The sequence below is a fragment of the Hermetia illucens genome, chromosome 3, assembly GCF_905115235.1.
Source record: "Hermetia illucens chromosome 3, iHerIll2.2.curated.20191125, whole genome shotgun sequence".
Classification (NCBI taxonomy): Eukaryota; Metazoa; Arthropoda; class Insecta; order Diptera; family Stratiomyidae; genus Hermetia; species Hermetia illucens.
Genome location: NC_051851.1, coordinates 149,010,120 through 149,035,073, shown reverse-complemented (window position 1 = coordinate 149,035,073; position 24,954 = coordinate 149,010,120). Strand labels below are relative to the sequence as shown.

At 42.9% G+C, this 24,954-nt stretch overlaps 1 protein-coding gene across 7 annotated transcripts in view; it reads right to left on the bottom strand.

Annotated features, from left to right (window-relative positions):
• The window catches only part of LOC119653199 (nesprin-1), a 205,957-nt gene that overhangs the window by 99,847 nt on the left and 81,156 nt on the right, over positions 1-24,954 (bottom strand). For all 7 annotated transcript variants that reach the window (XM_038057765.1, XM_038057766.1, XM_038057767.1 and 4 more), the window contains 7 exons: positions 20,082-20,242; positions 19,060-20,025; positions 18,703-18,876; positions 18,346-18,583; positions 15,504-18,283; positions 5,136-5,441; positions 4,577-4,728 (listed from right to left, as the gene is read on the bottom strand). In XM_038057765.1, the coding sequence (XP_037913693.1) occupies positions 4,577-4,728; positions 5,136-5,441; positions 15,504-18,283; positions 18,346-18,583; positions 18,703-18,876; positions 19,060-20,025; positions 20,082-20,242 (4,777 nt within the window). The remainder of the gene's footprint in view (positions 1-4,576; positions 4,729-5,135; positions 5,442-15,503; positions 18,284-18,345; positions 18,584-18,702; positions 18,877-19,059; positions 20,026-20,081; positions 20,243-24,954) is intronic.

The following is a 24,954-nucleotide window of genomic DNA, read 5'->3' as shown; positions in this document are numbered from 1 at the left end:
CCACCTTCCGATGCAAATGGTTAGGCTCGATCACCTGATCATTGACGTGAGGGATGGTCTGCGAATCAATGAACATTACTTCCGCAATTGGATCTGGAATTGGCTGCTTAAATCAGGACCATATAGTTCATGAGCCCATTTGAATGGTGCATGGTGGAAGGGGTGTTTACCGCAGAGTGGAGAAGTCAGAGATTGGTACTTCTACCGAAGCGCCAAAAACTATCTGGCGAATGTTTTTCACATTGCCCTATCTGTCTTTTAGACACCATTGGGAAGATGTGGGAGAGGGTGACACACAGCAGGCTGCTTCCGTTCGTCAAGCTAGCGGGTGGTCTAGCACATGGAATATAATGTATGACGGAGTGTTTGGCCTTCGCGTGCCAAAGGAGCCAACGTTGATTGGTTTTGCAGACGACCTAGCAACGTGAAACTTTATGGAAGTGAAACCATTTATACCATCAAAGCATGGGTACAGATGGTTAAGCTGGACCTGACGAACGAACGAAAAGACGGATGCAGTGCTTATTACCAGTCGCAGGAGGAACGTTTTAAAATCGATCATCGGAGATCAGGGGTAATGATCAATGCCAAGTTAAGTTTCAAGGGGTACCTGGACTATGAAAGGAAAAGCCAGCAATGGCTAGTTCATTTCTAGGGGCCAAAATATGACCGCCGGCTACCTATCACGGGGGTGATGAAATCGATCCTGCTATACACGACTCCTGTCTGGACAGGAGCACTGAACAAATGAATAATCGGAGAACGGTGAGTTCGGCATACCAGTCACGCAGAGGTGAAACAGTGTGTATCACCGCGGGAATGATTCCCTTGAATTTTCTAGCGAATGAGGCACACTGTCACTACCGGAGGAGGGCGAATCCGTCCGTTGTGTCTGTAGATTTCTGCAAAATCACTAGGAAGGAGCTTCGCAATGCTTCCGTATATTGAGAGATGAGTCGAGCGAAAATACGAAGAAGTGAATTACAGCCTAACACAGTTCCTTAGGAGACATAGTAAATACACAAAGTACTTGCATCGCTTCAGATTTTATGAGTCCTCAGATTGTTGCAAATGCGCTGCTAGACCTGAGGACCCGGAGCATGTTATGTTCCATTGCCCGAAATTCGAGAATGGTAAAGAGTGATTAAATGACGCCCTAAGATCGGAGCAAATTGGAATAGGGTAAACGCAACTATAACTGTGAAACATGAAAAAGTGCAGCAACTGGATTGGGCTTGGAAGTCGCGAAGGATGCGTGACTTAAGGGTGAAAGGGTTGAAACTAGAGCTTTCCCGGGGAATGATGGACGGAGAAATGGGCAAAACACCAACATCTACCAAACAAGTCGGGAAACCGGAAGGGCGGCGTTTCAGATATGAAAGGTTTTGTTTATTTCTTCTGTGAATATATGTAAGTGCAGAACTATTCCATCGTTATGTATATGCATTCAGCATACCAGACTACTCACTTTAGTGTGGTTTGGAGATTTAGTTGCATTAAATTTACACGGTAAAGTCAACTTTGAGCTACTGTAACTTTGTTAGTAATAGTATGATTTTGTTCAAACTTGGTGATAACATAATAATAATAATCGTTGGCGCAACAATCCATATTAGATCAGGACCTTGAAGTGTGTTAGATCACTTCATTCAAGACCGTAACGGTACACTACAGAATAGTCTGTAGGAGGAGGCAATGTGGTCAGCATTGCGCTCGACCGAGATTATTACCCTGATTTGACTCAGGTACTCATTCACAGCTGAGTCGACTGGTATCCGACGGCAAATCACGATACAAATTCCACTGTCACCAGTGAGACTTGAACCGCGACCTTCCGTACGATAGCCTTGTGCTCTAACCACTTAGCTGCCCGGACACTGGTGATAACATGCTCCATATTATATCCTATATTATTACAACATTATATAACTCTAGAAGGGAGGCTTTTACTCAATTTCCTCAAAAGTATAATAATATACTATTATTAACTTAATTTGAGCAGATATCGATATAGAGAGTATTTTGACCCCTGGACACCGTATAGAGGCAGCTTCATGATTTTTTTCTGATTTTGCGGTTAGGTACAATAGTTTCTGAGAAGGGGTCTGTCTTCCACATCCTGTCTTTCCACTAAATGTCAAAACTAATATCGGCATCGAAAAGCACTAATCAAGACCTTTCATTTGATACCCAACATGATTATATCCGGTGAAAAAAAACTGTACATCCACCCCCCCCCCTTTTGCATGTATGGGGACCTCCCTTAATCTCAACGTAGAAACATGTCACCCACTGCATGTCTGGGCTTTCACAATTCCCACCTTCTCACCACAATTTCGTGTCAATCGGTATAGCTATTTTTGAGAAACGTGCGTGTCACAGACAGACAGTTTTATTTTGCAAATAAAGCCTTAAAAAGCCCCCAAAGCTTTAGGGTTGGCCGTAACGTCTTTTAGGTTGGTGAATTATTACGGGAACGAACGGAAACTTTCTTCTTTGGGTTCGTGGGCACGACATGGTTTCGCGCGAAAAGTTTCCACCTCCTAGGACAAAGCGGCGTGGAGATGGTAACTAATAAGCTAGAAACATGTAAACGCCTACAGAATGACTGCGCTCTGCATGGGAAACTGGTCAGTAGGAAACCATGTCACCAGGCTCGTTATATTATATAAAATGTACTGTGAAAGCTGTAGCGAGGAATTTAAACAGAACCACGCAAAAGAGTCTAAGTAAAGTACTCTTCGAGGGGCTTGGCACTTCCAGGACCTGCCGGGTTCTACTTCCCTTGCCTCACACAAAAACCATGGTGTTAGGAGTTATAGTTTTAAAATAGCACAATACAATGCCAATTGTCCCCTGCTGTTACATATTGAGCGAAACTGCTTTGTTCGAGGACAAAAAACCCAGAGATCATCACACCACACATTAGACGCATTGGATCCCACATTGGGCGCCGTTTTCAATAAGCATAAAATCCGGAGTTATTTGCTACCCAGCAATAAGGTATTATTAATTCTAACATCGAGGGCTACATTTAGGATATCTAAAGGACAAATGAAAGACTCATTTGAACCATCCTCTGCCATGCTGAAATGTATACAAGCACGTTAGACGTTTATGAGTCTTCTATTCGGAGAACATGGTTGGCGTATTATGACCCAAATAGGAGTTTATGTCGTCAATGCTATGTTCAGGAAAAACATCTTTTTATCACAAAAGGTGTTCACACAATACACACAAATGTAAATGTTATGCAATAGGATAATCAGGCGTATATGCTGGAAATCCAACTGCAGGTTACATCCTCGTCTCACCGATTAAAAGCGCAGATACAAGCAAATCTAAAAGATACTTTGCAAAATTGTTGCTTATCACGCGATCGAAAAAATCAATTCGCTATTTATCAAATTAATTTCCATATTGTATTGTATCTTTTCCTGGAGCTTTGCCGTTCAATGCCTGTAGAGCAAGTTTGACTCGGAATACAAGCGTGAAATGTGTCCTTGTTTATTTTTTTTTTAAATATTCAACTGTGTCGACAACCCTATATGGTATTTTGCATATTAAAATTATTTAATTATTCAAAAGTTTGTTTATCACGAAATACCAATTGGTGCATTGTCTATTAATAGATTGACTCATCTTTTCCATTGAACATTGTAAAATTAAGTCGCGTAAAACATTTATTTCTGATTATCTTTGATTGCTCGATTTGGGCGGAGTTTTATTCGCGGAAGATTATTTCAAGCAAAAAAACTCCAAGGCGTCCTTGACTCGCCTCTTGATTTTAACATTGAATTGTTGACATCAGCACTCAGCACTTTACGTCTGGTCTAGGTCTTTTTGGTTGGGAACAGTCGCAGATCGCAAATTTACGAATGTAGACTTCCCTTGCAACTGTTCAAAGATAGCTTAAGTAAAAAGATACTCAATGAATTCGCAATGGCCGCTGAATCTGTGAATCTGCACATCACCGAGCGTAGATAGGTTCGGAGATACTTTTACCAAAAACTAGCTAAACTCGGTTGAAAAGTATACAAAAAACCAGTTATTGGGTCAAAAACTTATAGAACGTTCGGGTTCTCATACTGCACATTACCGAAGTTAGCCGGCGTTCTAGTATCAATCACTATCTAGTTAAGGCGTTGACTGGTCTTATATACAGAAAGATAGCTATCTTATGTACACATGTAGTCGTTTAGCGAAAAAAACGATCTATTATTGTTATGCACTGAAATTTGAAACAACTACGCGTGTGCAACAGAGCAAACACTGAAACCGGTTGCCGATGGGTCTCATGAGGATACGTTTAAGGTTAAGTGAGGCCAATGCGAGGTTAAAAGTGTGATGCATTGCCTTCGTATTGATGAATTGCTAAGCACTCTCGCACTAAAAGGTAAATGGAACACACTTTGCATACAAAGACACTATTCAAGGGCGGTTACTTCTGGAGGGTTGCACCTGCAATCAGGAAACCCGACCCTAAGTAGGAGTGTCCGTGGGTAACCGGAACTTGTGCTTCCCATAAGGGTCACCAGCGTATAATGTACAATAGTGAAGTAATTGGGGTACTTACCGATTTTGTTGTGCGGCTAATTCTCCTAATCTCTTCTGTATGGCCTCTGTTGGCACCTTGTGTTCGCTCCCCAAAAAGTTGAGAATAGTTTGCGATAACGCTTCAACCTCCTTATACGATGGTTTCTGTGCTTCGAATTCAACAATGATTTCCTGTCACGATCAGATATAATAGGCCGGTTAAGATTGTCGTGTTTTATTGTAAATTTTTCATGCGAGTGACCGAGACACAGTCGAGCCGATGCGAAGTGTGCTGCTACGCGGTACGAAAACTCTGGCTTCCAAATTAATGCAAAACACATTAAACCTCGAGCCCCGAGACTCTCATATCACAAAACAAGTAGATGACATAATCACTAAAAATTTCAAAAGCTTACATGGGAGTTCTGTGGTTTTTTTTCGAATTTCGGCTTCCAGAGCTCGTCTCAACGTGCACTTAAGCATTCAAGTGAGTCATATGGAAAGCAATTCTGCTCTCTTGTGACTTTTTATCACACCGTTTCGTATCAACTCGATATCTGCCGCGGAATAAAATCTTTGCAAAACTCCAAAAACTGTACCTGAATTGCATTCTTTGTCTCTTCCAATTGCCTCCTAGACCGGACGACTAGATCCACATGCCTAGCCCTCTCCTCGAGGCGAGTTGCAGATTTTTCCAACGAATGGAACTTATTTTCCAACTCTCTCCAAAGGTCGGCGATGTTAGTGAAGGACTCGAGCCGGTTCTCAAGATCGCCGACTAGGTCTGTCCACAGTTGATTCAGGGCCAGATTTTCCTTTTCGATAACAGTGCGGTTACGGGAGTCCGCTTGGCGAATCAGGTTCTGAGCTAGCTGATTGATAGAATCGATGTCTCCGTGATGACTCTGCAAGAATAAGGACGAACACCCCGTAAGAACGTACTGACAATGTGGGTTCACTTTTCCAGAAAAAAAACTATAGCTCCGTCAATCATACGAGATACTTGTCTCACAATCAACTAAAACATTCAAGCCACTATTGTATCTCACACGCTCCGAAATTTTGTATCTATCACGATTAATATGCTACACCTATAGATTCCTTCAAAAATTGTTTTGACTGGTCTCCGGTTTGAGATGTTAACACATTCTCCAGCAAATAACTTCTACACTGCGATCCAAAATACAATCGCGAAACCAACTACGGAGTATCTTTCTTGTTTATTTTGCTTCGTATCCAGATTGAGAATTGAAGGCAATATGTCTATGCTTCTGTAAGCCGGCATTCGTGTTTTCACGGCTCCGAAATATACTCTCACTGCCCCTCACATGGTGGCCATCATTTTGCAGCTATTATATAGCGATGTCGTCATCGGCGCCGAACCATATCGGCACAAACCAATTGACAAAACTTTTATTCTACGTACTTTTCGCCAACCAATACTAACAACCTGGCCATATGGAAGTACCGGAATAATAAAAAGCTTAAGCTCGTTCTCAGCCGCACGTTCGCAAGAGAAGAAGCTTTCTGGTAGTGTTGTCGTGAGAGCTACTGGAGGTGGTGGGTTTTGTTTTGAATTGTATCTGAAACGTACGTGACAGTTGAAGAAACAATTGAAAAATGCCGCGGAAATTAGAAAAACGCAAATAACAGGTAACGGTATGAGGCACCCTCACGAGGGGCTGCATAAGTCAGTCGGAAGATGTTACCGGTCCCCTTATATACTCATTCATTGAAACGAATCAAATTCCACTTTACAAAAATGCCTGGCGATAACGGCTTTACGGTTTCTTACCAAAAAAACAAATTCCACTTTCTTTTGAAATATCTTCTTTTATCCCTTATAAAACGTTGACATTTACATCCTTTTTGACAATTCTACAACTCCACACGTGGCGGAAACCTTCTCAACTTTCCTTTCATCAATTTCACCACCACCCCTTTCTGACAAAAAAGTTGAATCCTTCTAATGAAAAAAAGCTACAAACTCCATCCCATCTGATATCCTGACTTTAATCCACTTCGTATAAAGTTAAATAGATTCGTTATTGGGATAGTCCTCAATGTTATTTTGAAGCTTTCACAATGTGAAAGTATCTGTCAGAGAATCAGAGAAAGTATCCGCACTTTGAATACACCCCACGTGGTAGATTGTGTTGAATGTTTTGGTACAATAAATGTAGAATCGCAGAAGGGATGCACACATATAATGGAGAAGTTGGTGAAAGGTACTTTTGTACCTCAACGTTGGATGGATAGTTGGGTTTAATATTAGAATGACGACCCAATTTATAGAAAGAAATAAATCATTTGAAGGGTACGTACTTCAAACGTAATATCCTTACGTTTGAAGGCACATTAACGGCAAGGGGGAATGTCCAAATTTCCGACTTCTACATTTAAAATTTCGTAGGAAAAGCTTCTGATTCCAAACTTCACATATTGTGATCCAGTTGTGTCCTTTTGAGGACAATACCTTGTCAAATGAATAGGAAGTGATTTGTCTTTACTTGGTACCATTAATGGAGATGGAAAAAGTAGGGTGTTGACCTGTACGGGGAATACGAGAAATATCCTTTGTGTTGTCCTATGTGTTGCGTTCAAAAGATAGAGTTTCCCTGAGGAATCGGGTGGGAGAAAAACTGAACTGAAGTAAAAGAGGACGAGCTGATGAAGATGCCAGAATGATCTCCGCCTTGTTCCTGGATCACTGTGGATCGCATATACTTGTAATAATAATAATAATCGTTGGCGCAACAATCCATGTGGGATCAGGGCCTTGAAGTGTGTTAGAGCACTTCATTCAAGACCGTAACGGTACACTAGGAGGAGGTCAGCATATACTTGTAACCAGTCCGGAAATCGGAAGCTGGTCGCTTCAGGTATGAAATGTTTTGTACATTTGCCGATTAATACGTATCACGTAATATATGCATATATTCTGTGAGAATATCCACCTTCAGGTGATATTGACATTCAAAGCCTTGAATTTGCAAAGAAGTGACAACTTTGACCTATTATAACTTTGTTAGTAATACTGTGATTTCCACCAAACTTGGTAGGATCATGCTCTATGTTATAGCCTACATTGCATATGCAAAATTTGATAGTGCTAAGATGAACATAAGGAAGGTTCTGCAGCCAATTACTAGAATTATAGTAATATACTATTATTAACTTTATTTGAACAGTTGTCGGTATGGATGGTATTTTGGAGCCTAGGCATCATATAGTGGCTGCCTCTTGATTTTTTTTCAGATTTTTTAATTGGGTAGTTTCTCAGAATGGGTCCGTTAAAGAAATGATCAATTTCGACCCCCCCCCCCGGACTCCCCGCCTTTCCAACAAATGTCAAAACTGAGACTAGCTTCGGAAAGTACTAATCGCGACCGTTCATTTGATACCCCACATGACTATATTTGGTGGAACAAAATTTACACCCCCCTTTTGCATCCCTTAAATTCGACGTAAAAGGATGTAACTCACTGTATGCGTGAACGTTCACAGTTCCCACCTTTCCACCAAATGTAGTGTAAATCGCTACAACCAAGAAAAAAGCGCGCGACAGGCAGACAGACAGCAAACCGATTTTAATAAGGTTTTGTTTTACACAAAACTTTAAGAAGCTGGATGTGATGCTTCGAGGGGGGCCCAATGATAACCGAAATTCATTATAGAAAATCAATTTATCTTTTTTACAACATTCCTTCAGTCGTAAACCTTGAAAGCACTATGAGTGTTTCTGTGTTTGAGGTGGGGGAGAGCCGAAGCCTCTGAGTAGTTAAACCCTAAGGGTCCATTGTACCGAAATGTATCGGATTCGTTTATTTACCGCAAGATTTCTGTTGGTAGATGTGATGCTATCCGCTGCAGTTGTAGCACATCAGCACCAAAAATCGGATGTCTAATGCGTCCATAGGCGAGGCACTCACATAGAAAATGTTCCGTGAATTCCGCTTCCTTATTACAGGACACATATCATCTTGGAGAAATCCTATTCTGAAAATTTGCCCAGCTAGTAAAATATTGTCTGTCAGAATTCCTACAATACTTCTGCAAGCCTTTCCGCTTTTCGACTGGATAAACTTTAAAATGTTCATTTGGTTCTGACAGGAAGAGTTTGGTGTGTTTAGCAACATTAAGGATCAGCCACCTGTCATAATGGGAAGCTTGTTCCCAGTTTTTGATTTCAGCATTAGCCAATGCTACCGATACTTCAATTGTTGGTTTCAGTCCGGGAATGAGGGAAATTGAACCCTCTTTTGCTAAATCATCCTGGATTTCATTTCCTTCCATACCACAACGACCGGGTAGCCAGAGTAGTTTGAACGTATTGAATCTAGAAACAGAGTTCAATCGATTTCTATGTTTTCCTGAACGACTTTTGAAGTGATCAAAGGACTGCTCAACGCCTTCAATGCAGCTTGACTACCGCAACAGGTTGCGATGCACCTGCCCTTCAACCGGTCGTCAATCATCCAGGTTGCCCGCTTTAGGATCAGGCATACACTTCAGCCTGAAAGACCTTTGTAAATTCTTCCAAGGGAGGTAGAGTTCTGCTCCAGTACGCTGTTCTGGTTTAAGTCATCGGTGTAGAACACGTCAGTATATCTTGACACGCATTCTTCTGGTTCGTCCTAGTTTTCTCGCCGTTTCAAGATAACTTCATATCATCAACCAAACAGATGTATGGGGATCCGAGAATCAAAAGGCATTGCGAAAACTGAATTCAGTTCTCCCAGTAACTATTCCAACGTTCTTCAAAATCCGTGCCTCGGCCATGACCTGACTTCTCAGAGTTGCGAGTGGATTCGAAGCCTGTGACTTCTTACCACTTGGAGAGTGCTTGCTTCCATCTTCATGTATTTTTGGACACTTTTAGTGTAGTTGCAAACTACTACAGGCTCCCCCCGCCCCCACGACAACGTGGTGTCCGACGGGGAGCAAAGTACTTGCCATTAGATGTAATACACTTGTCAAGTCTTTTTTCCCAATGTTTGAAAACCCTCTGAAACTCTTTGATATTGTCTTCACCGTTGTGCAACTGCTTGTATTTTGACCACCTCCGCACCATCACGACGATCCCCTTTTCAATTTTTCTTCTTGTTCAGAAAGAAAACAAGTCGAAAACCGGAAACTCAGTGTTTCCGGTATGAAAGGTTTTGTTGATTTTTTATATGAGAATATTTCGCAACACGGTGGAATATGTACTGAATATACCTGATATTCAATTCGATGTGGTACCAACATTTTATCTCGGGGGTGTGGTAATTTGACGCGAAAGAAATGCCTTTGATCTACAATAATTTTTTAATAACAGTAGGATTGCTCCCAAACTTTCCAGCATGAAGTTTCCGACTGAAGTCTATCTTACCGTAATTTTATGGATCTAGGGAAGCCCTTAAGGGAGATTTGCGGTAATTTTTCAATATTCGTATACTATTGTTAGCTTTATGTAAACAGACATCGCAACGAGGAGTATTTTGAGCCCTAGGTATCATGCGCAGAGGCTACCGCAATGTATATAAAGGGTTGACTTGTAGATGTCTGAGACCTGGAAAATAATCTCACAAACATCGGAAAGGAAGTTCTGTCGAAAGTGCAGAATTTCCCTAAATAAATGTGCGGGAAAAATTTCACTTATTAGCAAGAAGTGAGTACCTGGCACTTGGATCACCCCCAACTTAATCCAGGATCCATACCATCTGTTTGTATTTGTAAGAAGCGGAAGTGTCAGGCCTAGAATTGGAACTTTTTATGGCGTTCCTTATCTACCAAAAAGTCAACTAATTGCTAGAGGATTAAGTACAGCAGTCACTCGGTAGAAGGGACAGTCTACTCACAGCTCTCACTCTGTGAACACCACAATGAAAAACAGGATTGAAATGGAATTTAAATAAACTTGCTTTCATCGAACTTCTGCTATATACCATCAACCTGACCTGCCAATTCCCAAAATACTTCAAACTGTGCTAGAGTGTGAATGTGCTTCTCAAATTTGATTTTAGAAGTCGGGAAGGAGGTTCCTGGCCTGCTTTGAAAAACATAAAAAGTGGTTAAGGTCCAGAAAAGAGCTCATAACATTTTTTTTTAGGAAATTTGAACTGCCTTTTCATAGGTTCTAATGTCCAAAGAGGGTTGAGCTGGTTAAATATTGAGCACAAGTTCGCAACCACGGAGGCTACCTTTCTTTTAGATTTGGCACTCAGTGGCTGTATAGCGCCTTTTGCAATGGAGTCCAGCTCTATAGTAGCGCCAGATGATACGTGTTTGCAAGTATTTATGGTTGCTACTTTGATAATGTCGATGGGATTCCGATTTTTTGCTCCTTAACGTCATAATAAGAATGGCGCCCAACGTGGGGCCTGAAAAGAATATGTTCCATGTAACTAATGGGTGGTGAATATTGTTGATAACATGGAGGTAGCTAGTTGAAGTTCCACCGTTTTTGGATTACATAATAATAAAGAATAAATTGTGTGTGTTCCTTTTGATTCTTACTTGCCATATCCTTTAACCCGGGATGATGTCTAACTGGTTTTCTTTTCATACGCCTTGTGAGTTGGTGGTTAAGAATACACTGAAAGTCTTCCTTATGTGGTTGCTCTTGGTGCGGTACAGTAAGTCAACACACCTATGCAAAATGTGCTCCAACTCCCCCCAGGACCTCCTCTACTGTTCTGTGCCAAGTGCCCTTGGGACGACCCACTCGTCAGCCAATGAAATTGTCACCTCTCCTTAATGTGTGACCAATCCACTGCCACTTCCTCCTTCCGATTGCATCGTCCATGGGTGACCGGTCTGTGCGCCAACCAAGTTCTTCGTTTGTGACAGTAGCCACGTTCCCCAATTTGACATCAACAGGTGTTGACATGCGAGAAACATGCGCTACTTCCATCTAGCAATTCCAAAAGAATACTAGCACAGGACAGGACTTGATCTTGGTATTGAGATAACTGCATTTCTAGATTTAAAAAGGCAGCAAAAACCGATCTAGCGCTGACCATGCCTCGGCCGACATTCCGTTCAATACCACCGTCAGTCGACAGAAACCACCCTTCCTAGATATACAAATTGATCGACACTTTCGACGACTAAGAATCTTCATTTTGTTGATATGTATCTTCAATCAAATTTTACTGGCCCTTCTTTCCAAATTTGGAATCATTTGGCTAGGGTCCATGACAGTGAGAAAACAAACATATGTCATCAGCGTAATCGAGGTGTTTGAGGAAAGATGTCAGCGCCTATCGATCTTCTCGACGTTCTCTGGACAGGGTAGCATGAAGAACGTCACCAACGAAATAATATTGAACTTAAATTCCTCTAAGATTTCACCTCGGCGCAGCACATGACATTTCGGGTTATCATATGTCTCCCTGATAATCATCATTAGTTTCAATGGAATGCCCTTCCTGTGTAGAGCATGCCAGATGCATGAAAGTTTTCTCAAAATCGATGATCAGTCATAAGCAAATAATGTGTCGATCAAACTTTCGAGCTGTTCTTTGATACATTCCAAAGATTACTTTAGCTATTATCTTTGCGATGGTAAGTAGCAGCTACCCTCCAAGTATCGCACTCAAAACGAATGCCCATCTTGGGATTTAACGATCACCCATCTTCTTCTTCCACTCTCTGGGTCTCGGTTTTATCGGTATTAACTTTTTCACGAATTGTGTCTTCGACCAAACCAGTACTAAATTTCATGGCGTCAGTAGTTGATCTGGCATTACGGACTCCATACTGTCGACCTAAAAGACCTCCTTGGATCGTAACAGCCGGGAGTAATTTATTGTAGATGACCCTTTCTAGTATTTTCCTCCTAATGTTCAGAAGATATACGGATCTGTACGAGGATGGCCCACCTGTAGGTTTACCAGTCTTGTGCAGCAGTATCAACCACTTTCCATGCTACAGGACATGCACACTTCAAACAACTCAGCGAGCATGTTCAGTCTGAATTTTTACGACGAGCTTAAAAGCCTTATTTGGCATGCCCTCTAGGCCCAAAGTTTCACCGTCTCTGGTTATTGCGGGAATTCCATTTGCATTCAAGGGTTGTTGGAGGCTGTAATTTCCGCTATCTTGCTAGGGAAGTAACCCCTAGAAGTATTTCAACATGAATTGCGGAGTTGGACGTCTTCCGAATTGTTGTATCACGATTATATAGGCGCTTCAAGATGGGTTTACGTCCGCTTCGGAGCAGTGCTCTTTAAAATGTCCCCTCTTACTCCGTTGGATGGCCAACTGGAGGTTGTTATGCCCCTCTTTAAGTCCGCCATCCACATTCGGTTCGGCCTGTCAGTTAAGCCTGAAGAGTTTTTTCCGTGGAGGCATCTGCCCTATTAGGTTGATCTAGCCACACTTCTATGAAGGTTTCCTCATCCGAAGTCTTTGTAGACCAGCCTGACGTCTTTCTCAATTTTCAATGTTCTGATTTCTTGCCCTGTAGTTCCCTTTATAGTTCAAAGGAGTTTGCTTGGTAATGGGTCCTTTCTGAGTTGACCTAAATGGGTTGCTAAACTTTATAGCTATCTAGTGGTTCAGTTTTCAGCACGACCTTATCCAAGGTAAACTCATTCTGTGTACTTGGAATAGTTAACCTTCGCGTTTTACCGGAGTAATATTTCGTTTCCTATGTAGACACCAGTACTCACTCTCTGTGGCAGATAAAGTGTGTCCTTTTTCAGTGTTACCGCTATTTTTACCGACGTTTGGGTGCGTGGTGGTACCTTCATTATTTGCTCGAATTCTGTCAGTAGATCGTTTGTTCTACTAAAATTTACAAATAGCTTTTCCTATTTGTTTGCAAATAGATGATTTTATCACTGATATTTTGATATTCCCCAATGACCTCTTTGCTATTTAGAGTGTTGACAATACGTGCACTTCTCCGAGCTACTGCCCCCGAGTGCGGATGGTTCTTTGTCCACTTTCTGATTACAAATGCCAAGTGTTAGCCAGACATTGGATCACCAATGAGTGTTGTTTCTTTCCGGATTTATTCAACATTCGTAGTGCCCGATGCTGGTTAAAAATTGCTTAAAGTTATCTGGGGTGGCGTGATATTGGTTCTGGTTTTTGGAAACATCAGGTGTCCCTAGGGTCCTGCCATATTGCAGTGTTCAGTCAAAAATTCATTCCTTAACAACGCATTTACTACTATGTATGTATACCAGGCATATCCTGTAACCCCTGGAACTCACCCATTATGTCAGTAACTCCCCATTTCCCTAAGGATTTCCGTTTCCCAAGTGGGGTTTGCAGTATGCGAGCCTCTGCACGATTTATTTTTATTCCTTTTTTAAAGAGGTCTCCTTGATGAGATTTCCGTGCGGTATCTAAGACAAATTCCACCTCCTCTTGTGCCGTTGTATCTAATGGTACAGATACGGATGAAACCGTCACTCGAGATGTTCGATTATACCCTAATAACTATGTATAGCATGTTGTTAAATGTTGGTGGTTTTAATTTGACGTTTGCGCGCCTCTTTCGTGCTTGTCGTAATAGGCAACTAAAAGGGATAGAAATTTCTGGACTAGCCAACTTTCGAGGCTTTACCACTGCCGAAACATCACCAAAGCCTCGAATAAGGACTGACTTCACTATGATCGGTTTCTGGGAAGTGTGCACACTCCTCGACATCGATAGCGAGGCTCTCCAAAATGATCGACTTCTCCAACACGCCCGACAATTCCATCAATGTAAGCAGGGCATTCTGGACCTAAGCGGAGTAAGATGGTGGGACCCTGGATAAAACTCATTCTGTACTCTGAAAAACCTGGTGGTAGCAGACGCGAATCCGGTATCGGCTTGTTTTTGACATCTACCGCAAGGCCGGCTCTCTTGACCTGAGAGCCGGTTTTTAACAGAGTTCTGATTGCAAGATTCCAGTCCAAGTTAAGAAACATCGCAATTATAAAGTGCTCTTCAACAACGGAGACCTCCGATATAGTTAGACGCAGTTCAGGATGGGCTTCCTAAAGTTGACATTATGATCGTGATGGGTGATTTGGATGCCAAGGTGAGCTCTAAGAGGTTTGTAAATTTCTGCAGCTTCCACCTTGTCACTGGTGGCACCTTGTTCGGACACAGAGCCTGCCATAAGATCAGTTGGGTTTCAACTGATCGACACCGTACGAACAACCAAATTGACCACTTTGCGATCAGTAGTAGATTTAGGCGTTGTCTCCTGGATGTGCGTAAAAGAGCCGTTAACATCGGCATCGAAAGGGATCGTCTGATCTGATGATCGTTCACGTTAGCTTGCGTGTAGCAGCCGCTACATTTCGCAGGGTCGGAGTGCTGCGACCCCCAAAACTCAACGTCGATCGCTTGAATGGTCCAGTTATTGTTTGTTCTTGCTGATCAAATGGCAAATACACTGGGTAAATCGCCTGAAAATAACGACGACCATAAGGTCGTCGTGAATAATGCTCTCTCCGCGGCGTTCATCACTTACTTCCGTTCATACGGAAATGCTTGGAGCTCGACACCTTTCCCAGACAATGGAGGAAGGGGATGATTGTTAAGATTCCAAATAAGGCGCCCGTTCTGGGAGTAACAATTGGAGGGCTATCTGCGTGGTCCTTGCTGTCGTGAAGATAATAACTAAGATAATTCAAAGCATCAAAGACATCTTGAAAGCTTGATCGACAGAGAGCGGTTTCTGCGCTCCCTACCCTACCCTAAATCTTCGCTTCAGTCATTCTTCATAAATTTCGAGAAGCTTTCGACAGCATGAACAGGGAGCGTATCTGGTGTGCTCTACGCAGGTTCCAGTATGGTCCTTTTCTTGAGGTCCTGGTGTAATATTGCATAGTGGATCCAGCTTACCTGGATCGGTTTCCCTAAGTTTTCCGGATATATTTTTTCGGCTGATGAGTTCATTTTCCACTCATTCACTCATTCATTCCACTAACATCAAAAGTCGAAACATCAGAACTAATCAAAATAAACTCACCTGAATGTTGGCCAAATTCTTGGTGATCTTCTGAATATTAAACTGCAATCCAGCTACATTCGTAATTGAATCGTCGGGAACCTTCGAGCTTTCGATAAACGCCTTCAATTTATCGCATTGTTGTTGATATTGCTGCCACAATTTGACCTCCTTCTCCATAAGAGACTGCTGTGAGTTCGCTGAAGTCAAAATGTCATTCAGAGTGTCAGCAAAGCGACGAGTTTCCCGTCCAAGTTCCTCTTGTTCGATATTATTCAATGATGGCCAAATTTTATCAGCGGCTTCTTGAATTTTCTTTGTGACCAAGTCTTTGATGGATGCCTTATTATCGAAGAATCGTTTGTGCTCCTCTAGGTCCTTCACCAGATTTTCGTAGTTCACACCATGCTTGGCATTCTGGAGACGATTTTCAGCCTCATCAACCCAAGCATTGAACTTGGAAACGAGGGTCATGTAGTCCAAACGGAGCTGTTTGTTAAGAGTGAGATATTTGCTTCGTTCCTCTAACTCAGCTGGGAGACTTGCTAGAAGTGAGCGCGCTTCTGACATCATTTCTAGTAGAGAACTTGGCATTCCAGAATCAGCTTTGTTACAAACCTTTTCGACCTTTTTGAGATGTGCTTCAATTTCCTTGGCTAAAGCGTTGTGTTTAGTAATTTCATGCTCTACGGAATCAGGGTCACGATCGAGGAGTGGTCGAGATTTGACTGTTCCTTCATTGTCATGCAGCCAGTCCAAAAGTGCTGACAGTTCCGTAGATATGCTCAAGTGTTCGGCCAAAGTGTTTTGATGTTTTTGACGTTGAGCTTCGGTAGAACGTCTCAGATTTTGCAGTTGATTTTTCAAGGATTGAAGTTGCTCGGTGATGCTGTTTCTGTCTGCAGTTGTTCCTTCTGAGGCAATCTTTTGACCTTTGTCAGTTGCAGTCGCCAAGGACCCTTCGCAACCTTGAATCTTCACAATGATATCGTCATATCGGTTGATCTTCTCCTCGATGGTAGCAGGAGATTGTTCAATTTCGTTGATGATGTCGGTGTATTTCATTATGAAATCGATAATTTCATTGATGAGAGTGATGAATTGCTCCCGAAGGAGGAGAAGTTGTCGGAGATGAGTTAGTTGCTCTTCAATAAGCTTAATCAGATCATCGTGCTTGTCGAGAACACTTTGTAATTCAGGGAGGTCATTCACATCCAAATCATTCATCTTGTTCTTGTTATCCTTGAGTTCTTTCAAAATTTGTTCGTAACCACTGAACAATTCCTGAACGTCTTCGATTTTGCTTCCAACTGGCTTTTCTAGACCTCGCAGACGACTTTGAATAGCAGCCAAATTCTTAACACATTCATTGAACTTCTCCTTCGCTGCTTTCTTCTTTTTAATTTGATCCTCAATGGTCTTGCAGCCATTCTTGATTTTGTTCATTACTTTGCTGAACCTATCCTTTAAGTTCTTAATCTCATCACCAAGTTTCAGCTTATCAGCATTGGACACTGTGGGAGCAATTAGCTTTCCTTGCTCTGCAATTTGTGTTAAGATGCTCTCGCAAGGCTTAGCGGAGTCCTCCAAAGATTTGTACTTGGCGAGTTGCTCCTCGAGTACTGGAAGATTGGTATAGCGAATCTCCCCAGCGACGCTTGGTTCAGCCTCATTAAGCCAGTCAGCAACCTTCTTGCAATCATTTTCGAACTGTTTGCGTGTGTCGAGAAGTTCAGACAGGGCTTTTCCCTTGTTGGCAATTTCTTCTTTCAGAGTGTTAAAATCGTCGACGACACTCGCCAGAAGGCTCTCAGGGGTCTTATCGACTGCGTCTGGGCATTCTTTCAGGATATTGTGAACTTGTCGTTTGATTTCCGCTAAAGGACCTTCACCGAACTTCACAACTTCTTCATCGAACTTCTTGTTCGCCTGAATTTCATCAGCGATTCCCGATGAAGTGAGTGGGTAGTAGCTAGAGGCTTTTCGGACCTCAGCTAGTTTGGTTCTCAACCAAGCCTTGACTTTCTCGAGATCAACTTCGAAGTCCTTGCGATGTTTAGCTGCCTCGGATATTTTTTCCATTTTACGTTTTAGTAGATCGTTGAGATCCTTTTGTGATGATTTCAAGTTTCGTAAGGATGACTCCAATTGAGTGTATTCGATTGGTTCTAGTTCGTGGTTCATGTTGGAAACGCGTTTTTCAAGGGTCTCTGTGAGATTTTGCTTGGCTTCGGCTTCCTTCTGGATTCCTTTCAGTTGTTGTTGGAGTTCATCAACTGCTTTGACACTATGATCACTTGGTGTCAAGTTCTCTACCTCAGTCATTTTTTCCTTGACCCAATCCTGGATTTGACCTATTTCAGCCTTCGCTGCCTCTACACCTCTGTTCGTGGCATCAAAGAGTTGAGTCTTGCGATCGATACGCTTGTCAATGTCAGCATAACGTCTTTCGATGGATTTCATCTGTTCTTCCACCTGTTGTCCGTCTAAGTTGCTTATGATATTTGCCACATCCGCCGCTCTTTGCTTCAATTCGTCAATTTTCTTTCGGCCATCGTCTTGGAACTCGTTTTTGATTGCTTGTATGGCAGATAGTCGTTGTGCGCATGTTAGGCCACTGCCTTTATCGAAAACATCGATTCGTTTGACAAGAGTGTCAAACCAATTCTGAATTGCTTGGAGGTTATCACGGTAGGCGTCGATGACGTTCTGACCATTTTGTTTTTTAGCGATAGCGTCCATTAGGTCGGTCTCGAGATTATCCAATAGTTGTTCGATGTCACTGGTATCCTCGTCAGATACTAAAATTAAAGAGATTGCACTTTAGTTCTACCGAAAATATATAGTCCAAGGATTTCCTTACAAGTTCCTGTCATGCTGGTCAACAGTTCCGTACGTTTATCTCCAATCGTGTTGAGGATATCAGTCATTGCCACTAACTCCTGTTTAGCGGCTTCTGGGCGTAGTTTGCTTGGCTTCGATAACCAATCAGACACAACGTTCTGCTGCTTTTTGACCCAATCCAGTAACTCGGCTTTATGCTTCTTCTGTTGCTCTAATTCCCCAACTATTGATGATAATCCACTGAGGTGAGTCTGAACCTGCAAAGGAGGGCAAATTTGGATGCCTTATTTAGAACCTTCTTGGCTTGCCACGAGGAACTTGAAACCATCAGCTAGTACTGATGACAACTTGATTCCCTGTCGAAGATTTTTCTTACCTGGTCAATAAGGTCTTCAAGTTTTGCTCTCACGGTCAGCTCGCGTTCGGGAATGGGATGGATGCTAGCTTCCAATGGTGAGCTGGGGCGACTGATGGAAGCTGTCGCTGCTTCACACGCTTGAACTGCTGCCGCTAATCTCGATTTTTCCATTTGAAGTTTATTATGCAATTCCTGGTGAAAAAAATGGCTTATTATTACCGATGAAATGTAAAAAGACTTGTGAATTTGACAGCAAGGTGTCCTTAAAGGGCTCCTCACTTGATAGGCGAGCATAAACCTCTTATAAATTCAATCTCGCTTTTCCAATCCTTTACCAAACATCATGCTAGGAAAAACGCAAACCTGAAACATTACCTGTGCCTTCTTCAATTGTGCTTCTGCCATAGGCAAGCTCGTAGTCGGTGCATCAAGTTCTGACTCGATAATCGGTTCATACTCCTCCAAATTCTTCATGATACTATCCAATGTATCTTCATATTCTTGGAACTTGGCCAAGGAGTCATGAAGACGACCCTTAATCGTTAGGGAAGTATGCAACAGAGAGTCATAACTTTCTTGTATATTTTTGAGTTGTTCTTCGATTGTATTTTTTATATTTGGTGTTGCCTTGTATCGATCAATCTGTCTTTGTCCTTTAGCGTTAAGATCATCTAAGTTTGTCCTGTATTTTTGAATTTCACCCAATAATGCTTCGTGCTGTTTGATTTGTTCCAATGTTTGCTGACGGTCAGAAATATACAAGGAGTTATGAGCCATCAGTTGGAAGGATATTTGCAGAAGCCATTTCTCTACTTCTTGCAGAGATTGATGGTATGATGAGCAGTCGTCAATTTCAGCTTCAATGTCATTAATTCTAGAGTTACAATCGTTGTTTACTTTATCCCATTTTGATTGCAAAATGCGGATTTCGTCCTGGTCAGCATTGAGGTCTTTAGCATCATTGGCTAATGACTCAAGATCAACACTTTTTCGTCCAATATCAGCCTTGAGGGCCTTATAACGTTCAAGGAGGGTCTTCATTTCGCTCAATTCACCCTTAGTATCAGGTTTGGGTTCAAGAGCCTTTTCAGTCTCAGCCAACCATTGTTCCATGCGTTGCTTGTTAGCAAGGAATTCTGTCCAACTATTCTGAGTTCGTCGAGCATCTGCAAGTTTCTCTTTAACATTCAAATTGAGGGTATCCCAATCGCTTCGCAAAGTTGTCATTTGATCGCGTAATGCATCTTGTTTGTCAGTAGGCACGGTATCCATGGCCTTGTTGTAGCTATCTTGAACCATGGCAAGCAGATGCTGACCTTCTGGAAGACGGTTGCTCAGTGACTGAAAAAAAGAGACATGTGTGAAGGGACTGAACATTGTTGAAACACTTGACTTACATTGAGCGTGTCGATATCTTGTTGAACCTTATGCATATCCCCTCCGACAGCACAGCCATCCAAAATTTCGGTTGCTTTTTGAATCCAGCTGTCCATTTCTGCTTTATATTGAAGGAAGTCACTTTGGTCTGACAAGTTCTTCTCAGCCTTCGCAACAAGACCTGTAATGAAAGAAATCATGAGAAAATAAAATCTCCATGCTGTGATTTTTACGGGGGTTGACCACATCTATGTATATAAATTAGCACTTCTTTTTATAGCACTCCCTAGCCAAATCTAAATTAAACCCTCTTACAGGATGTGCTGATACTATGTTGACCGAGCTACTTAAATATCTGCCTCGGGATTCTCATGCTCTGAGTTCAAATTCTGTTCTCAGGCATGAATCTAAGTGGCGGCTTAAAAGGAACGAATTCGGGAAAAGTGGGGTCAGCTAAGAGTTTGTTAAAAGTGTGTCTGCCAGAGGAAGTTCTGTTGAGGACTTCGAGTTCGAGATAGACTTCTTTCTGAGAGGCCATAGTAGATTGAATAAGTTTTTCCTTTTCATTATCATGGCGCGGTTAAGGACATTAACTACAGGCCCCCATCCATTCTCATGTTTTGTATTGACGTAGAGCGGTAGCCTGATTACAGGCAAGCCGTTCAAGGGTGCCGTCCCCACGTTCTCAAGGAGAACGATAAGACCCAACTCTACAAGAGATTCATCTGACGTGGCTACTGCACGAAGCCTCATCGAATGTTATCCGAGGATATGCTCTAGGAAAGTTCCTGGAGAATATGCTCTCGATCCGATAATCTGCCGGCTTTGCTTTACTGTATCATTTTACGGAATCTCTTTTTAATTGTACCTTGTGGTTGTGATGTATAGCAGAATTTAGCAATTTGGAGAAGAAGCTCAAAGGCTCAAGTGTAGCATCCACCAGCTTTTGCTTTGTGGTCTTAGATGCCTGGACAGCCTCTGGGAACCACACAATCAGGCGGGAGTCTTTGGTCTTCGGCCCCGACAAGAAGGCGTTAAAGATCGACTGATGGTGGGCGGCCTTGGAGCAAGAAACGACGATAGAAATTTGACATGCCCAAGAACCTTCTCAGATCCTTAAAGGTTTCGGGCTCAAAATCGGTTGCACCTTCACTTGGTCCGGTTGAATGCCTTCATTGGTAATCAAGTAGCCGAGGAATCTTACCTGCGATGTCAAGAATTTGCATTTCTCACCGTTATGTACTAGATCGTCATGAAGGAGATGTGGAAAAATGGACTCGAGGTGATCTAAATGCTCGGACTCAGAGGAAGACGTGACCAGAATATCATCCAAATAAACAAAACAGAAGTGGAGGTTTCACCGCACAGAGTGGATGAATCTCTGAAATGTTTGCGCTGCGTCACACAGTCCAAAATTATCCTAGTGAACTCAAAGAGTCCGGAAGGTGTGCATATCGCCGTTTTCGGATTTTCTTCGAAAGCTACAGGGATTTGATGGTATGCCCTGATTGAGTCCAAGGTCGAGAAAATACGGCAATTTGGCATGGGTATCGGTCTGGAATCGTCTGAGCATTTAGACGTCTGCAGTCGCCACAAGGTCTCCATTCGCCATTGGGTTTAGGGACCATATGAAGTAGCGAAGACAAACTCCCTGAAGGTCTGCAAATACTCTGGTTAAGAAGTTCTTCGAATTCTTTTTGTGCAACCGCGAGCGTTTGCGGGGGGTAATGGATGCACCTTAGAAAAAGTCGGAGAGCCGGTAGGGTTGATGTGGTGCTGAAAAACGTGCTAACAGGCTCAGAGAGACTACGTTCGGTAGTGATGATGCGGTATTTTTGAAGAAGTGCGCGAATTCTGGGTCGACAATGTCTTCAAAAACGATGGAAAGAGTACTGGGCGAGCAGGATGAGATTATTCCTGATGACCGAAGAGAAGTTGTAGGGGAAATGGAGGACCTGTTATATAGATCCACTAGGAATCCATAGTGGCACAGGAAATCCGCGCCTAAGATGGGAATGTTGATGTCCGCGATAATGAAGCGCCAAGAAAATGCTCGTCGAAGTCGCAAACTCAAGTGTACCTGCCTGTAGCGTATGTGCGGATCGACGAGTTTCAACGATTGCTATATTAAATTATGATGTCGGGATATGGGAAGAAGCGCCTGTATCGACCAGGTAGTTGCATTGGGTCAAGGGATCGTGGACTGTGAGGCGACGTAGTGCTGCATTTCGGGAAGCAGTAGCCAAAATTCCCGGCAAGTCTGTTTTTTTGGTAAGAAATTGCAGGGACTGGTACATTTCTTAGCCTTTTCGGTGAACTAAAGATAGTACCAGCATGCTCCGGTACGTGACGAAGGTCCTGACGACTTATTATCCGATCGACCACTTCGGGAGGCGGATCTAGACCTTCATCTATTCCTATTTCCCGAACGCAAAGCAAGGATGGTCTCTGTTAACTCAGAGACCGTAACTGTTAATGCTGTCATCATCTGCTGAAGCTGAGTCACCTGTCGCACGTGGACCTCATGAATTTTATCGTGGTGGCGATTAACAGAAACCCCGAATTGGTGCCGACTTTATGACCAACCATCTGCTGCATTTCGCGCAGCAGTTGGCTTGACGCACGGTCAGTGTTAGCTAGTGTTGGCTCTGTCAGTAAATGGTTAAGTTTAGCCGTCTCACTCACTGACAGCCGCTTTATGAGCTGCTCTTTTAGTCTCTTGTAAGAGCAGTCCTCCCGAACCTCGAAGACAAGCTCAATAGTCTCCTCATCTAGCCCGACCAGCACGTGTTTGAAGTAAATGGCGTTCATTGTGACACCGGCCAAACCGAATTGGGCCTCGAACTGGAGGAACCACGCTGCCGGTCTCAAGCATGAAGTTGCGCTGAACTCGATCGCCGCATCCCTCAGTTGCGGGAGAGTTGTTAGGTAGGCGTCGCCTCCACTGGTATAAATTCTAAGCGAGCACTCAGTATAAACATGTACCGCGGTGCCGGTAATGTCGGGGCTCAGATTGTGGTCCTCAAATCAATTAATGTCCGAAGAAGATGGTGGGATTATGCCTAATTAGCAGATACTTATGATCTTAATCTCAGGTATGAATGCGTGTGCTTGTGTGGCTGGCGTAAGGTAAGGGAGTAGGCAGCTACTACGCGCTGGTTCAAAACCTTGCCCTTCCCACAGTAGTCACGGTCCACCACAGCACTAATTGGGCTTCTCAGAGCGGCAGCTGATCGACCTACATTTCGGCCATTAGAAGAAGTATTTTTGCCCTCCCTGCTCTTGTAAAGAAATAGTCTTAGAATGAATTAATCAACACCTTGAGAACTTTATCGACCAAGAGTAGGTTGTTTTCTGATGGATATCCTTCTGTATCATTGACTCTAACAAGCTTGGAATCGTTGTAAAACAACGCATGACGTTTAAATCCCTGATTAAATTACCCTTTATTGATTTGGACGAAGCTTTCGATAATATCAGCAGTAAAAGTAGCACTCGCGGTCGCAGTCCAGTTCCCCAGCTTTGTGAGGTGTGGTGCATACAACAGGCAAGCGAACATAAGTGACCCAGTGAGACCGATGTCAACACCTAAGTCTCTCACCTCAGAGAACAGACTAGAGCGATCTTCAGTAGCAGCTACATGTACTAATTCTGGCAACCTAAGAACTGCCTTAACTTAAGTAAGGAGCCCATCAGGAGTATCAAGAAGAGGTCCTGATTGGAGGCTGCAACCAAGTACGGGTCTTTGAGTGAACTCAGCTAGAAGCCAGAATATTCCATCTTCATTTATGGCTTTATTGTTTGGCCACCTGCGTCAAGGAAAGGCTGCAAGACAATCTAGCTCAGCAAACTACAAAAAACAGCATGCGTTGGCTCCACGTACTTCATCTACAGAGGCTCTAAATGCGCGATTAGACTTCCTTTTCCTCGATTCCCATCAAAAATATGCCGTAACGTAAAATATTGTCCGACCGCAACAATGTCTTGGAAGGCTGCTCAGGAGAGCTGGAAGCGTCTTTGATTGACTATATTACAAGAGCTAGCTTTACTAAAGGCTTCACAACCAAAGGACCAACTGGAAAAATATGGAAGAATGGTGTTGTGGCAGGAAGTTTTAGTACTGCCATTTTCGTAGATACGCCATGTGGGTGGTGGCTTAAGAATACACTCAAAGTCTCCCGGCTTATTACAAGAGGTGACTAAAAGAGACAGAAATTTGTGGGCTAGCAGACTCGAAACTTTTCGATATTGTGTAGAAGGGTACTTTCTACGAGCAATTGCACGCAGTTCAAGGGAGGCTTCCTCAACGTGTGATGAGGAAACACGGTCTTGGTGACCGCAACAATAACGGTGGGAGATTTGTGAATTTTTGCAGTTTCCACAACCCCGTCATTGGTGACACATTGTTCGAGCGCAGAACTTGCCATAAGGTCAGTTGGGTTTCAATTGATCGAAACCACACGAACAATAAGATTGCTCACATTGCAAAAAGCAGTAGATTTAGGAGTTGTCTCTTGGATGGGCGTTAAAAAAAGGCGTTGACATAGACTTCGAAAAGGATCACCATCTGATCGTCGCTTAGGTTCGCTAGTGTGTTGCATCCGCCACATCTCGCATAGTTGCTGCGAACTGTGACCCATTAGGTTTAGCGTTGACCGCTTACATAATCCAGCTTCTGCTCGACAATAAAAGAGCTATCTTGCTGATCGGATAACAGATACCCCGAGTAACCCGCCTGAGGATACTGATGATCACTGAGCTGTCATTACAAATGCTCTTTCCTAGGGTGCTACGTAGGTCGTCATCCACGTCCCGAAGGGGCCTTATAAGATCTGGCTGACTGCGGAATCATGGAAACGGATCAATGGATGGAAGAGTCTGAAGGGTCTATTG